The sequence below is a fragment of the Mus musculus genome, chromosome 11 (genome assembly GCF_000001635.26).
Source record: "Mus musculus strain C57BL/6J chromosome 11, GRCm38.p6 C57BL/6J".
Taxonomy (NCBI): Eukaryota; Metazoa; Chordata; class Mammalia; order Rodentia; family Muridae; genus Mus; species Mus musculus.
Window position 1 is genome coordinate 115,460,429 of NC_000077.6, and position 14,711 is coordinate 115,475,139.

The 14,711-nt window shown below is 50.2% G+C and overlaps 1 protein-coding gene and 1 long non-coding RNA gene across 12 annotated transcripts; one reads left to right on the plus strand and one right to left on the minus strand.

Moving 5' to 3' along the window:
- Positions 1-1,481: 1,481 nt before the first annotated feature.
- Gm11695 lies at positions 1,482-3,286 on the minus strand. 5 transcript variants are annotated; one of them, XR_389152.4, is made up of 5 exons: positions 3,128-3,282; positions 2,921-3,043; positions 2,522-2,647; positions 2,276-2,387; positions 1,482-1,805 (listed from the first exon to the last, which is right to left on the minus strand). It is a non-coding gene; the product is annotated as a predicted gene 11695 (long non-coding RNA). The 5 variants fall into 5 exon arrangements; XR_001780362.2 differs by having other exon boundaries at positions 2,921-3,286; XR_880314.3 differs by having other exon boundaries at positions 2,522-2,563; positions 2,921-3,281.
- On the plus strand, positions 1,977-13,970 carry Slc16a5 (solute carrier family 16 (monocarboxylic acid transporters), member 5). Of its 7 annotated transcripts, none has more exons than NM_001080934.1 (4): positions 2,045-2,379; positions 4,486-4,629; positions 8,908-9,720; positions 12,243-13,970. In NM_001080934.1, the coding sequence occupies exons 1-4, from the start codon at positions 2,181-2,183 to the stop codon at positions 12,491-12,493; spliced, it is 1,407 nt and encodes a 468-aa protein (NP_001074403.1). In that variant the 5' UTR covers positions 2,045-2,180; the 3' UTR covers positions 12,494-13,970. The 7 variants fall into 7 exon arrangements, with proteins under 7 accessions (XP_030101753.1, NP_001074403.1, NP_001346535.1 ...); NM_001359606.1 differs by having other exon boundaries at positions 2,046-2,379; positions 8,805-9,720; positions 12,243-13,934; XM_006533082.4 differs by lacking the exon at positions 2,045-2,379 and adding an exon at positions 2,440-3,543 and having other exon boundaries at positions 8,805-9,720; positions 12,243-12,681.
- Positions 13,971-14,711: the final 741 nt, after the last annotated feature.

Sequence of the window (14,711 nt, forward strand, 5' to 3'; positions counted from 1 at the left end):
CTGTCTCCTCTCCCTCCTCTTCTCCCTTTACATTATTTTAATTAATTAACTAATTATTTAATAACAAAACCAGGCATAGCGATGCACACCTTTAATCCCAGCACTCGGGACACAGAGGCAAATGAATCTCTGAGAGTTTGAGGCCTCCTTGGTCTTCAAAGCAAGTTCCAGACCAATGAGGGATACATAGCAGGTTCTGTCTCAAAAGGAAAAAAAAAAGGAAGAAAAAAAGAAAGAAAAGAAAAGAAAGAGGCCTGGAGTTATGTCTTAGCAGTTATGAGCACTAGCTGCTCTTTTAGAGAAGCCAGGTTCAATTTCCAGACTTCATATGATGCCATACAACCTGCTGGAACTCTAGTTCCAAGGGTTCTGACACAATCTTCCAGTCTTCATGGGCAGGAGGCATACGTGGTGTGCAGACACACCCATAAGCAAAACAGCCCATACATTTAAAATGAAAATAAATTTTAATAAGAGACCAAAACCAAGGGCACACACAGCCGCAAGCTCTGACCAGGGTGCTGAATCATCCCAGCTCAGCGTGTTTTAAAAATCGTATGGGGTGCTGGTGACTGTGCCCAGAGCCTCACATTGCATGGCACATGCTGCCCCCCTGAACTGTATCTCATCTCCAGACCCCACCTGAGCATCTGTACTCCAAAGTTGGGTGTTATGCAGAACGCAGAGCTCAGAACAGGGCCTGGTCCACTTCTCCGTTTTAAAATTCTGGGGCCAGCTGGTGCCCCAGTGCTACAGGAGGCTGAGGGGAAGACGAGCGGGAGTGAACAAGAATCCTATACCCGGGCGGGCGACCATCCCTAATGAGATCTGATGCCCCCTTCTGGGATGTCTGAAGACAGCTACAGTGTGCTTACATATAAGTAAATCTGAAAGAAAGAAAGAAAGAAAGAAAGAAAGAAAGAGAGAGAGAGAGAGAGAGAGAGAGAGAGAGAGAGAGAGAGAGAGAAAGAGAGGGGGGGAAATGGAGTGAATAGAGAGCAAAGGGAACAGAGGAACAGAGAGAGAGAGTTTCCTATTTCTAAGGGCATCTGAAGTTCCCAGATTCCAAAAACAAAAAGGTAGAGAGGGGGCCTTGTGGGAACAGCAGCTGATACAGTCTATTGCTTTAAACCAAGACAAAGTCTCTTTCCACTCACAGACTGCCCACCACCCAGAGTTTGAAGGGACTGAGGATACCTGGGAACAGGGGAGTCAGAAAAGGAATGTCACTGGGCAGGGCGGGGGAGGGGAGAGAGGGGGCGGGCTTAAAACTGCTGGGGGTTCTGCATGAGGCTAGGTATGGGGCCTGGGTGATGGTATCGAACTGAGATAGGCCTGACTGTATCTGCATATATTTTGTGTGATTGGGGTGGGGGTTGGGGGGTAAATAGTGTGTGTGTGTGTGTGTCCTGGAGTGACTGTGGGACTGTACATGTATCCATGCCTGTCTCTGTACCTGTGTAAGTGTGTGTGTGTGTGTGTGTATACTCAGAAAAAGCCCCTTGCAGGCAACAAGATTCAGCACAGCTGTGGAGCCCCACTCTTGATCTTCCACACCTTGTAAAGGGAGTGTGGTAAGGTGGTTTCAAAGGCTTCTCTCTGCAAGCCTGCAGCTCGGCTGTCCTTGCTGAGCTGGCATCTGTGCCTCCTGTGCCAGCTTGCTCGCTGGTGGTGAGCTCAGGTTGATCTCCCGGTGGTAGGAAAGTTGGTGCTGGTACATGGGCAGCTCATAATGGAAGTTTGGAGACAGGTCCATGTCCACTTTGGGAGACACCAGCATTTTACCCGCCCACGGTCTGATCCTCCTGGAATAGTTATCAAATGGTTTCGAAGGTGCTCGTCAGATGACGTAATCCCTAGAGAGAATTCTGCTGCCCTACCTGTACCATTGGTCACTGCCTGCCCCACCCCTGCCACCTCCAGCCAGGCTGTCCCTGGAAATTGGGGTAAAGGAAACGCCAAGGCCACTGTGAAAGCTTCTTGTCACCTCCCAGGGGGCGGTGCCCCTCCTTGATACTTAGGGCTGGAGCATAAGGAAGAAGCTGTTTCAGTCACCCAGGTGGTGCGGCAGGTGGGCCAGAGGAGGGCTGGCAGCCTGCCAACCACAAGGGGCATTCTCTTCCCTTCCAGGCTGCGGTCACAAAGGACCAGTAAGGCTGTGGCAATACCAGTAACTGAGAATGGCCCGGGCCCTGGAACAAGCAGATGGCAGATGGGCCTGGGTGGTCCTCCTATCCTCCCTGGTGACGCAGGCCCTCACCCTGGGCTTCCCCACCTGCATCGGTGTCTTCTTCACTGATCTGCAGCGCGACTTTCAGGCCAGCAACAGTGAGACCTCGTGGTTTCCTTCCATCCTGGGAGCCATGGTCCACGGTGGGGGTGAGTAGCTTGAGGAGGAGGCGTGGGAAGAAGGGTCTGTTGGGGGGCTGGGGAGGGCGTGATCTTCCTGACTTACCACATCCCTCTCTCTGAAGTCATAGGCTTCCTGAGATCTGCTTGATCTGAGCAGGGCCTGGCTCACCTGGCTAGAGTCCCAGCTACACTGAGTCCTGTCGGGGGAGGGCTGTTTTGCATTAGGGATGGGAGACGGAGGGCCACCTGAGGCACAAATCCAATCCGTGATCCCAGAGTCCTCTTGGTGACTGTTCTGGAGCAGAGGCATTCAATGACACTCTGAGTGACAGCTGGTACTGGGACCATCAGACCCAGGCTGGGCCATCTCCCAGGACTTTCTATCCTACAGTAAGGAGACAACAGCCAGCACCCTGTCCAGCTCCTGTGTTAAGTGGTGACAGAGACCTCGTGGGTCCTGGAACTAGGAGCAATTAGGAAATATGTGGGGGTGTCAATTATTAGTCAATTAGAGATGGGCCTCGGTGAGAGACTGGAGACTAGGCATCCTGTGAAAACCCCAACTTACCAGCCAGCTTCGGGCTCACTACCCTGTTGTAGCTTCAGGAACATGTTGAGCCCATTGCTCACCCAGAGGGTTGGAGAGCAGAGGCCAGCAAGCACCAAGTGCCTCCGGGGACCGGGGAGGGGACTGAAAGCAGAGGACACAGGTGGCTCAAGATCCCCGCCCCAACTCCACTCCCTCCCTATGACTCAGAGCTCTTCCCAAGGTCACCTTCCTGAGGCGGGTGAAGTCTAGGAGGTGGGGAAGACTGTGTGTAGCTGCCGTCACACCCAACCAAAGCCTCCTTTCACTTGACAGTAGCCAGACAGAGCAGGCCGCTCAGCAGCAGAGTCGGCAAGACTGCGTGTGAGCACCAAGACAGTTATACTCTCTCCCTTTGATGTTCTCAGATCTTCACTGGTTCACACCATGCTTCCTCCCGTCGTCAAAGACACACATGAGCGTGCTGCTCTGTGTGCACACACTTTCTCTGCCCTCTGGCAAAGTAACTGGGGGAAACTCCATTGTATGTGTTTCCTGGGAGCAGGATGCTTGTGAATGTGAGCCTGTGAGATATCTAGGAGCAGTTGGCCAGTCCGACTGGTTTCTACTGGCCAGAATGTTGGATTAGTGAGAAAGTCACTGGGGTGAGTCAGGCCCTGCTCTACATGGAGCCGAATGTTTAAGTTTGGATTCAGGAAACTTCAGGTTGGCTTGCTTTAGTGGCTTCCTTCCTTCCTTCCTTCCTTCCTTCCTTCCTTCCTTCCTTCCTTCCTTCCTTCTTTTTCTCTCAGTCTTCTCCCTTCAGTATCTCTCAGACTCTCACTCTTCCAGCTTCTGTCTCTGTATTTCCCCCTCTTAGAATCTCTCCCTGTGTTATTCTTTCTCCCTCTCCAAATCTCAATCTTTCTGTCACTCCTTTCAATCTCTCTCTCTCTCTCTCTCTCTCTCTCTCTCTCTCTCTCTCTCTCTCTCTCTCTCTCTCTCTCTCCAAAAGAGCCAAAGGCCTACATACTGAACATGCTCTCCAGCCCTAGATGCAAGGATTGGGCGGTGGCTGGAACCAGCAAGCAAGGGGAGCAGACATCTGGTCTGATGTTCTCCCTAGCACTCCAAAGGTCAGAGTGAGGAGGTGCAGAGTGGTCCAGGACCCAGGTCAGATGTATGAGGTTGGACTGTTGGGGTGGGTGGAAGGGAAGGCTGGAGGGGAATGCTGAGATCAAATGTTCTAGGAGGTTCTTTCTGGAGCAAACCACAAGCAAGGGTGGATGTTCACGTAGGCTGCGATCCCAAACTGCAATTGTTCTCGGCTGAGGTTAGTGAAGGGCTCGCTATGCCCTCCACATGTCCTTATCATGGTTACACCGCTCAACAGCTAGTCCGACCACTCATACTGTAGCGGGAGGAAACTGAGGCAGCTTTGCTGGGACCACCTGGCCAGACTGTGGCAAGGTGGCGACCAGAAGCCATGCTATCAGATTTTAGTTATCTCTTAAGCCCCCGGCTAGTTCCTCTGAGCACCTCTCACCCAGCCCTACTGTGCCCTGACTCCACACCTCCTCACCCACTGCTACCTTTCTTGCCTACAGGACCCCTGTGCAGCATCTTGGTCAAACATTTCGGCTGCCGAGTGACCATGATGCTGGGGGGTGTGCTGGCCAGCCTGGGCATGGTAGTCAGCACCTTCTCTGGCTCGCTCACCCACCTCTTCCTCACCGCAGGAGTGATCACAGGTAACCATGACTCTCTCGAAAGTGCCGGGTGGGTGGAACTGCTTATAGTCTAGAGGAGAAGTCAGGTGTGGGGGCTGGGTACATAAGAATGTTTAGATACGGGCTGGAGAGATGGCTCAGCGGTTAGGAGCACTGACTGCTCTTCCAGAGGTCCTGAGTTCAATTCCCAGCAACCACATGGTGGCTCACAACCAATGGGATCCGATGCCCTCTTCTGCTGTGTCTGAAGACAGCGACAGTGTGCTCACATACATAAAATAAATAAGTCTTCTGGGTTTTTTTTTTTTTTTTTTTTTTGGTGGGTTTGGTTTTTTTTTTTTTTTTTTTTTTTTTTTGGTTTTTCGAGACAGGGTTTCTCTGTATAGCTCTGGCTTCCCTGGAACTCACTTTGTAGACCAGGCTGGCCTCGAACTCAGAAATCCGCCTGCCTCCCAAGTGCTGGGATTAAAGGCGTGCGCCACCACCGCCCGGCTTTTTTTTTTTTTTTTTTTTTTTTTAAAGAATGTTTAGATACTTGAGAGTATACGAGAGGCCAGGGCTGAGAGTGTGACAGCATCCCTGCCTGAGAGAATAGCAACAAGTTTAAAGAAGTCTTAAAGAAAGCAGTCTAGGGCTACATAATGAGATCCAGCTTTCAGGCTCATTGTGAGTTGGAGGCCAGACTGGACTATGTAAGTTCCAAACCAGCTTGAGCTATAGAATCAAACCCTGTCTCAAGCAAACAAGCCAATGAAAAAGGCCTACTCACTGCATGGTCAGGGAGCAAGAGAGAGAAAAACCAGAAGGTCCCAGTGGCCCTTTGAGGACAGTGAGGACATAACACCACTGCCCCAAAGATCTCCCATGAACACCCCAACTCTCTCTTTGGTTTACTTAAAAAATACATTTATTTATTTTCATTTTCTGTGTACCAGTACGTGTGTCTGTACATCACACTCATGTCTGGTACCCTAGGAGGCCAAACTTAGAGCATCAGATCCTCTAGAACTGAAGTTACAGAGAGTTGTAAACCACCATGTGGGTTCTGGGCCTTCAGCCCAAGGCCTCTGGAAGAGCAGTCAGTGCTCTTGACCACTGAGTATTGGCTCTAGTTCCTAGGCCCTGTGTCTTAAAGTTTTCACTCTGCCAATAGCTCTGTGCTAGGAACCAAGGCTTTGCTAGGAGAACCTTTTGTTTGTTTGGTTGGTTGGCTGGTTAGTTCGTTGGTTTGGTTTTTTGGGTTTTCAAGACAGGGTTTCTCTGTGTAGCCCTATAGCACAGGCTGGCCTCAACTCAGAGATCCTTTTGCCTCTCTGCTTGCTGGGTGCTGGGATTAAAGACATTTGCCACCATACCCAGGTACTATGTGAGCTTTTCAGGGACACTTATTAAAACCACAGCAAACAAAACACTTGTGGGGAGAGAATGAGGCTCTCTGAGGAAGAGCGGTCCAGGTAGAGGGAGGAACAAGCATAAAAATCTGTGAGGTACAGGGCAGCTGGTTAAATACTTATCTTGTGGGTACAAGGATCTCTCCTAAAGAAGTCAAGCATTGGGGCCCATCTTCTAATCCCAGTGCTGAAGAGGTGGAGACAGGCAGATGCCTAGGACTCCCTAGCTAGTCTGCCTGGTGGGCTTGGTGTGTCCCAGGACAGTGAAAGACTGTCTCAAAATATGGTGCATGACATCAAGGGATGACACTGGACAGTGAGGCACAAGTGCACATGCACACACACACATACATATACATAGACACACATACACACATACTCACACACATACATATATACACACATATACACACATACACACATACATACATACATACATACACACATATACTCACACACATACGCACACACACAACATACACAGAGGAGGAAATGGTCATAGGCTAGAGATGTAGGATCAAGGGTCCAAGTGGGCAGAGGCCCACTGGGGGCTTAATTCATAAATGGCTTTGTACTGAGATAAGAAGTCACTTGAGGCCAGTCAGAAGGATGAATGACATTATCTCAGAGGCTAGAGTGTCAGTCTGGCTGTGGCGACTCTGGGGTGATGGAGCAGGCAGGACACATCCAGGTCCCTGGGGTTCGTAGTTTGAACGGGGTGGGATGATGTAAGTATAGAGGAGGCTGGGCTCAGAATGAAGGGTTAAGATAATCCAGGGTGCTCCGAGTCAAGACGCCCACAAAGCCACTTGAAGGATGGGGTCACCATCTGCTGTGGTGGGAAGACAGGAGGACTGGGTTTGGAAGAGATGTGGATCTCAGGCTTAGACAGGCTGAGGTCCTGGGGGGGGGGAGAGAGAGAGAGAGAGAGAGAGAGAGAAGCAGACAGCTCCAGACTCAGGAGACAAATGGGAACCAGATGTTGCGATGAGGAATCCCTGCTGCCTCTGGGGGAATTGAGGTGACAGCTGAGGAGAGCTGAGCCTGACAAAGGTCAGCCAGAAGGAAGAGCTGGAAGCTAATGTTCAGGAGAGTGAGGGATGCAGTGTGCTGAGCTCTGGGGGGCAGGGGGCGCAGCACTGTGCTGTGCTTGCCCTTCGGCTCTGAGGTGTGGATGAGGAGCAGCCTGGGGAAGAGGTACAGGAGGAGGGAACAAGTTCATTTCAGCAGTGACCACAAGGGATGAAGACTGTGCTCAGCGAATAGCACTTGCCTAGCCTTCTTTGATGCCTGTTACTGCCTGGAGGAGAAAATGTACAAGAAAGAAATCTGGGACCCAGCATTCCCCTCTGTCCCTCTGCCTCTCTCCCTTCCTCTGCTAACCTCCCTCTCCCCTCTCGTCCTCTTTCCACCCTCCCCTCCCTCCTCCCCTCCCCTTTCTCATCTCTTGTCCCAACTTCGTTCATTCTTTCTGTTGCAAGGGTTTAAACAGGGTCTCACTTTTGTCCTTCAGCCTGGCTTTGAACTCATAGCAAGTCCCCTGCCTCAGCCGCCTGAGTGCTGGGATTACAGGCATATACCACATCCAGTTCCTTCCCCTCCTGGTGCTAGGATTCAAACCCAGAGCCGTAGGCAGGTTATACCTGTAGTCTACCCCTGACACATCCGCAGCTCCCGGGTAAAAGAAGCAGCGAAATGGACTAGTAACCAGAAATTGTGGTGTTAAGAGACTTTTTTTTATTTGTTTGTTTGCATTCTTAGGGATTTTTATTTGTTGTTTTGCTTATGATTGTATTTTCGAGATAAGTCCCCCTCCCTTTTTTTTTTCTTTTTCTTTTTCTTTTTCTTTTTTCTTTTCTTTTTTTTTTTTGGACATGGTATCCTTCGCTGCTGGTTTGGAACTGGTTCCAGAGACCAGGCTCACAGAGCTGGGCCTGAATAGCCAGCTCCTGGGTTCATTCGGCACCACAAAGAACGGCCCAGGAAAGAAGGGGAAAGAACAATACAAGATGGGGAAATTGAGGAGACAGACTGAAGAACAGGAGTAGGAAGTTGACCCCTGAAGGCCTGGGTGGGCCTCTGTCCTCATGGACAGCTGAGTGAGGACTTAGAAAGGTGCTGGAGTAGAGAGAGGAAGGAAGCCTAAACGGCTGCCTCGAGGGCAGGTGAGCGACTGGCTCACAACCATCTGCGACTCCACTTCCAGAAGGACCTCCGTGGGTATCAGACATGAACATGGTGCATATACGTTCATGTAGGCAAAACACTTATACACATAAAATGAATAACTCTGAAATTTTTTTTTGTGACAAGTTCTCACTATGTAGTCCTGGCTGACCTAGAACTCACTGTGAAGGCCGAGTTGGCCTGGAATTATAGGCCTCTAGGCCTCTGCCTCCTGAGTTCTGAGATTAAAGTCATTTGGCACAATAATACCTAGCAAGGAAAAAAAGAAGGGCCAGGCAGTGGTGGCGCATGCCTGTAATCCCAGCACTTGGGAGGCAGAGGCAGGCAGATTTCTGAGTTCGAGGCCAGCCTGGTCTACAGAGTGAGTTCCAGGACAGCCAGGGCTACACAGGGAAACCCTGTCTCGAAAAACCAAAAAGAAAAAAGAAAAAAAGAAAGAAGGAAGAAAGGTAGGGGAGAATGAAAGGAAGAAATGAAGGTAGAAAGAAGAGAGAGATTAAGGTCATTGTAATTGTAGTGCTTGCAGAGGGGAGCTGGTAGGAGGAGCCGGGTGAGATGCTTATAAGGAGGTAGTCAGGTACCTTCCATCATGAAAACTTGGAAGTGTGTCTGTCCTAGGGCCAAAGGCGACAGACACGGAACATGAGCCAAGAGCCCTACTCCACGCGGAGGTGGAAAGTCCTACCAAGTCCCTGAGCTGATGTCCCCTCTCGCACTGCAGGCCTGGGCATGTGTTTCAGCTTCCAGTCGAGCATCACGGTAGTGGGCTTGTATTTTGTCCGCCGGCGGCCGCTAGCCAATGCACTGGCCTCCATGGGACTCTCCATGGGCGTCACCCTCTGGCCACTGCTGGCCCGATATCTTCTGGAAACCCTGGGCTGGAGGGGCGCCTTCCTCATCTTCGGTGGCATCTTACTCCACTGTTGTGTATGTGGAGCCTTGCTGAGGCCTGTTGCCACCAACGAGGTCCCCGAGCCCAAAGAGGATCCCCTTCTACCTCCCAAGATACCTACACGCAGCTGCCTGGCAACATGTGTCTCAACCATTCGGTACCACCTGGCCTTTGACATCCTTCGGCACAATATGGGCTTCTGCATATACGTCACGGGCGTGACGTGGATGAACCTGGGTTTTGCACTGCCACATATCTTCCTAGTGCCGTACGCTATGCATCATGGGGTGGACGACTATTGGGCAGCCATGCTCATGTCCATTGTTGGCTTCTGCAACATCTTCTTACGGCCAATGGCAGGGCTGCTGCTGGCAGGCAGGAAGAGCTTGGCTGCCTACCGGAAGTACCTGTTTGCTGTGGCGATCCTCATCAACGGGCTCACCAATCTAATATGCACGGTGTCAGCCGACTTCCGGGTGCTCCTGGGCTATTGCCTGGTGTACAGCCTGTCCATGTGTGGAGTTGGGATCCTCGTCTTCCAGGTTCTAATGGACATTGTCCCGATGGATCGGTTCCCCAGCGCCCTGGGCCTCTTCACCATCCTGTGTGGCGTGACTTCTCTCATCTCTCCACCATTGGCTGGTGAGAGCCTGGGAGGGAAAGCAGCCAGGCATGCCCAAGTGGGGCCTATATAGGTTGGGCAAAGGGGACCATCTGGACAGATTTGAGCCCAGTATACCATTGTCACAAGGGCCTTGGAATCTGTGATCCTTCTCTTTTCCCAGCAGCTTTCAGTGACCATGCTACAGTGTGGTATTTGCTTGGCCAGGCATGGTGGTACAGGCCTGTAATTCTGCCAGTTGGGAAATGGAGGCAGGAAGATCTTTGGCTATGTAGCAAGTTGAGAGCCAACCTGGGCTATATGAGCCTACAAGACCTTGTCTCAATCTTACCATCAGAGAGAGAGAGAGAGAGAGAGAGCACAAAGAATACTTGCTGCCCTTACAGAGGACCCTGGTTTGTTCTCAGCACCCACGTGGTGGTTCACAACTGTTCATAACTCCAGCTCCCTGGAATATAGCACCCTCTTCAGGCCTTCACAATACACTTACATACATGCAGGCAAAACAATCTTATACATAAAATAAATAAATCTTGTTTAAGGAAGGGAAGAAGGGGGGGCTGGTGAGATGGCTCAGCAGGTAAGAGCATTGACTGCTCTTCCGAAGGTCCTGAGTTCAAATTCCACAACCACATGGTGGCTCACAACCACCCATAATGAGATTTGATGCCCCCTTCTGGTGCAAATGAAGACAGCTACAGTGTACTTACGTATAATAATAAATAAATCTTTAATTAAAAAAAAATAAAAAGGAAGGGAAGAAGGACTGGAGAAGTGGCACATTTTAAAAAAGATTATATGTAAGTACATATATATTATATGTAAGTACACTGTAGCTGTCTTCAGACACACCAGAAGAGGGCGTCAGATCTCGTTACAGATGGTTGTGAGCCACCATGTGGTTGCTTGAACTTGAACTCAGATCCTCTGGAAGAGCAGTCGGTGCTCTTGACCGCTGAGCCAGCTCTCCAGCCTGGCTAATAGCACTTTTGCCTGTTGCTCTTACAGAGGATCTGAGTTCAGTTCCTAGCACCCACCGAGTGGCTCACAGCCATCTGTAACTTCAGTTTTAGAGGCACCAATGCCCACCTCTGGTCTCCCTAGGTACCACATTCATGTGGCACATATACATACATGAAGATAAAAATACTCATACACTTAAGTAAAAGATTTTTAAGGGGCAGGGAAGGGAAGAAGGAAGGAGAGAAAGAGAGAAAAGCTTTGCGCTCCAGGCTACATGAATCTGTCATCTTCCTGTCTGGACCTCTGCTCCTTTCTTTCTTTCTTTTTTTTTTTTTTTAATTTATTTATTATATGTAAGGACACTGTAGCTGTCTTCAGACACTCCAGAAGAGGGAGTCAGATCTCATTACAGATGGTTGTGAGCCACCATGTGGTTGCTGGGATTTGAACTCCGGACCTTCGGAAGAGCAGTCAGGTACTCTTACCCACTGAGCCATCTCACCAGCCCTGGACTTCTGCTCCTGTCAGCGAAGTGTGGTGATATGGGGCCTTGTTGTAAGTGTCTCAAGCAAAGAGCAGGACTCCTGATAAGAGCTCCACCTATGTTAACTGTAATTAATACCTTGGCCCTCCTAGTTTCCACCCTGTGGGTCCCAGGAAAATCACTATTCTTCCCTAAGCTAGAATGCCAACTACAAAGTGCAGAAGAGAGCATGCGTCATGACATCCACCCAGCCCAGTCACTGAGCGCACGGGTACAAAGAGAAACCCTGTCTTGAAAAACCAAAAAATCCCAAACCAAAACCAAACAAAGCCCGACACTGTTGAGGCTTACCTTGGGGTGGAGGGGGCACGGATGTAGGGATTCATTCGTGTTAGGAAGAAAACAAACAGGATTTGTAAGAACTGTAGGCGAAGGCTACTGCACAACAGAGAGAGGGGCCTTCAGCGTGGGTGGGAGGAGTCTGGTGCTAGGGGCTAGTCAGCAGGTAAGTGCTGTGGTCACTATGGTCAGACCTTGAAGCTCAGCTGTGTGAGGGGTTTTTGTTGTTGGTTGGTTGGTTGGTTGGTTTCTCATGACAGGGTTTCTCTGTGTGGACTAGGCTGTCCTCAAACTCATAGACCCACCTGCGTCTACCTCCTGAGTGCTGGGGTTAAAGATGTGCTTTGTCCCCATCGATCTGAGTTCCAGTTTCCAAGGAAGCCCTGCAAGCAAATGAGTCCCAAATTTCTCAGAAAGAGATAGGCGGGGCCAGGGCCTGAGGCAAGGTCAGGGCTGAGAACATGGCTTGGACTCCGCCAGCCCTTCAGTCTGTTTCTCCGGCCTCCAAGGGTAACACAGGCCCTCAGGCTCTCTCCTGGGGGAGGACATTTGCCTAGGCCAGAAGCCAAGGGTGTCCTCCCTCCTCTCACCGCACAAGTATCTGTTGTGTATTTCCCGAGGGGCCAGCCATGATTTCCTATTGAGTGAAGACAAAGCTAAAATCTCTGCTCTCCTTGAACGCATGAGCTGGTGGAAGGAGCCTGTAGGGCTTGCATGGCGGATTAACTCATTCTCTGTCCCCTCCCCACCCCCCAGGATTGCTGCTGGACAAGACCAACAACTTCAGCTACGTTTTCTATATGTCGAGTGGCTTCCTCGTCTCAGGCTCTCTTATCCTGGGTGTGGGCTTCTACGCCGCAGAGAAGAAGAAGCTGAAGCAAGATGGGCAAGCCAAAATGGAGAACGCTACCTCAGAGATGACCCCAATGCACGATCTCACCTCAGAAGACAAGGACAGTGCCAAGAAGCAACCGTACCCTGAAAGCATCTATATGACCAATGTCTGAACTCCAGAGATCCCATGTGACCTATCTCTGAGCTCTGAAGTCAGTGGGGGAAGCCTTCCTTCCAGGAAGTAGGAAATAGAAGTGGGCCTTCCTGGCTTTCTTCCTTGGGTCCCAAGAAGATTGGTCTGAGTCTTGCAGGAAGCAGTCATGGCTAGCTACCTTGGACTGGCTCCTCCCAGCTGCTCCTACAACACATCACTCTGGGGCGTCTCATTCATCCTTCCCATGTCAACTGTTTTCATCCTTCTTGGCCTCAGACTATTTTGACAAATTTGCCTTTCTTCCAAGAACTTACTTACTCTTCTTCTCTTCCCAAACAACCAACCATGACCCCCCTCAGATCAGGAAGGTTAAGAGTGCTGCATCAAGAAGTTGAGTCTTATGCTAACTGGAGCCATAGCAGGCACAGATGAAGACCAGTAATACTGGTCCTGGCGCCTCTGCAGAGAGCAGGGAAAGAAACTTTTCTGCTGTCCTGGAAGGAGCCCTTTTACTTGGGTCTCAGAAGTTGTACAGTCTGAAGAGTCTTCTGCCATTGAGCAGGGCCTGAGCCAGAATCTCCTTTTACCAGACTCTATCCACGTATCCACGTAGGGGAAGGCAGACCTTGACTAACCAGGAGCCAAGAAGACAGGCTAGGTAACTTAAGGAACATTATAAAAACTGGCTTCTATGTGCAAACCGTAGTCTGTGCTCTGCTCTTGGCCTCTGAGGTTCCCCTTTCTCCGGAATGTGTTGGAGGTATCAACCCTGAGGCAGAAACTGGCTAAATCGGCAGCTGCTGCTAGCCTGAGCCCATGGCCTGGAGCTATGTCCACTTACTCGCTTCTGGTGCTGGTCTCTGAGGTCATCTCTTAAGGCTAGCTGTCATCAGCCCAGGCTTGTCGCAGCAGGGTACTCCAGGGAAGGGGAAAACGGTCTGAATTATATACAAAAACATTCCCTGCCGCACGGGTCATGAACTCTGGACTAAGAAAAGCGGAAACCAGGCCTGAGTAAATTTCCTCCATTCCCTCAGGCTGGCAGGAACTTCTTGGGGTTGTTTGTTGGTTCAGGCTCCACCAGGCTCCAGCAAGAAAACCTTATCAGGAAAATGATTTTATTTTCATGACTGACGCCAGCCATCCTCCTCCACAAGTCCATCTGGCATGAATAAGCATCTTTAGGAGGCGATCGGTTCCTCTAAGGTGCTGTCACGAGTGCCCCCTCATGGTCAAAGGAAGTACTGCAGCCGTGCATTTGCTGAGTTGCTTATGTTCACTGTCTCTAGACCTTGGGTGGAGACGGCTGAGTAGGTAAAGGTGCTGGCTGCATGCCGACAACTTGAGTTTGATTCCTGGGACCCACATGGACAAGGAGAGGCCCCACTACCACAAGTTGTTCTGTGGCGTGCCCATGTGCGCGCACCATACACACACACAAATAAACGTTATTAAAAAAATTTTTTTGGCCTGTATGAGATGCCATCTTCCAATTGAAGTCTGCCTCTCTGTCTAATGTCCCCTACTGCTTTCCGGATCGCAACTCAGAACTGAGCTTGACCCCACCCCCACCCCCCAAGGAAGTTTCTACTCTGAAGGGCAAATGCCAGGGACCTATTTTTCATTCTAACAGAAAACAGAGTTGGGGCTGGCTAACAGGCCCACGTCCAGGAAAAATAGAATCTGTGATCCTCCAGCTAGGAAATTTTCATCACACTTGCCCGTTGGTAATAATGGCATTAATCTGAGGGCAATAAGCAACGAAGAAATGAGGGTGCAAATGTAGTTTAGTCACGTACATCAAACCTTCACTTCCATCTCCAGCCCCACCCATGCCCAGGTGTGCTGTAATCCCAGTTCTTTGGAGCCTGGGGCTTGGAGACAAGATGGAAGCAAAGTCTACTCTTTTGTAGCCAGGATCTGCTTTGGACCATCCCTGGAAAATTTTGAGGGGAGTCTGCAAAGTATTTGTTCTGGAATCTCAAAGGCTCCAGGTCCCCAGGTCTTTGATGTTCTGACTAGTCAGACGCTTGGCCATCTTGAGCTGAGATGTAAGAAGTCTGCCTAGCCTGCTTCTTATAAAACCTAAAGGGCACAGAGTTCTCACGGAGCAACCTTGGTTCTCAAGCATCCAAACTAAGACTAAAACTCTTGCTCTTGGTTGATGTTGGGCATGGATTGATCACTGGAACTTAAACCCCAGAGGTGGGGGCCAGGGAAAGGTGAAGTACACAAAC

Bases quoted from the DNA above. Each gene is read 5' to 3' on its own strand.
- Slc16a5 (NM_001080934.1), top strand. From the start codon at position 2,181: ATGGCCCGGGCCCTGGAACAAGCAGATGGCAGATGGGCCTGGGTGGTC. The intron at 4,630-8,907 runs GTAACCATGACT...CTCGCACTGCAG, and splicing joins CACCGCAGGAGTGATCACAG to GCCTGGGCATGTGTTTCAGC. The intron at 9,721-12,242 runs GTGAGAGCCTGG...CCCACCCCCCAG, and splicing joins CATCTCTCCACCATTGGCTG to GATTGCTGCTGGACAAGACC.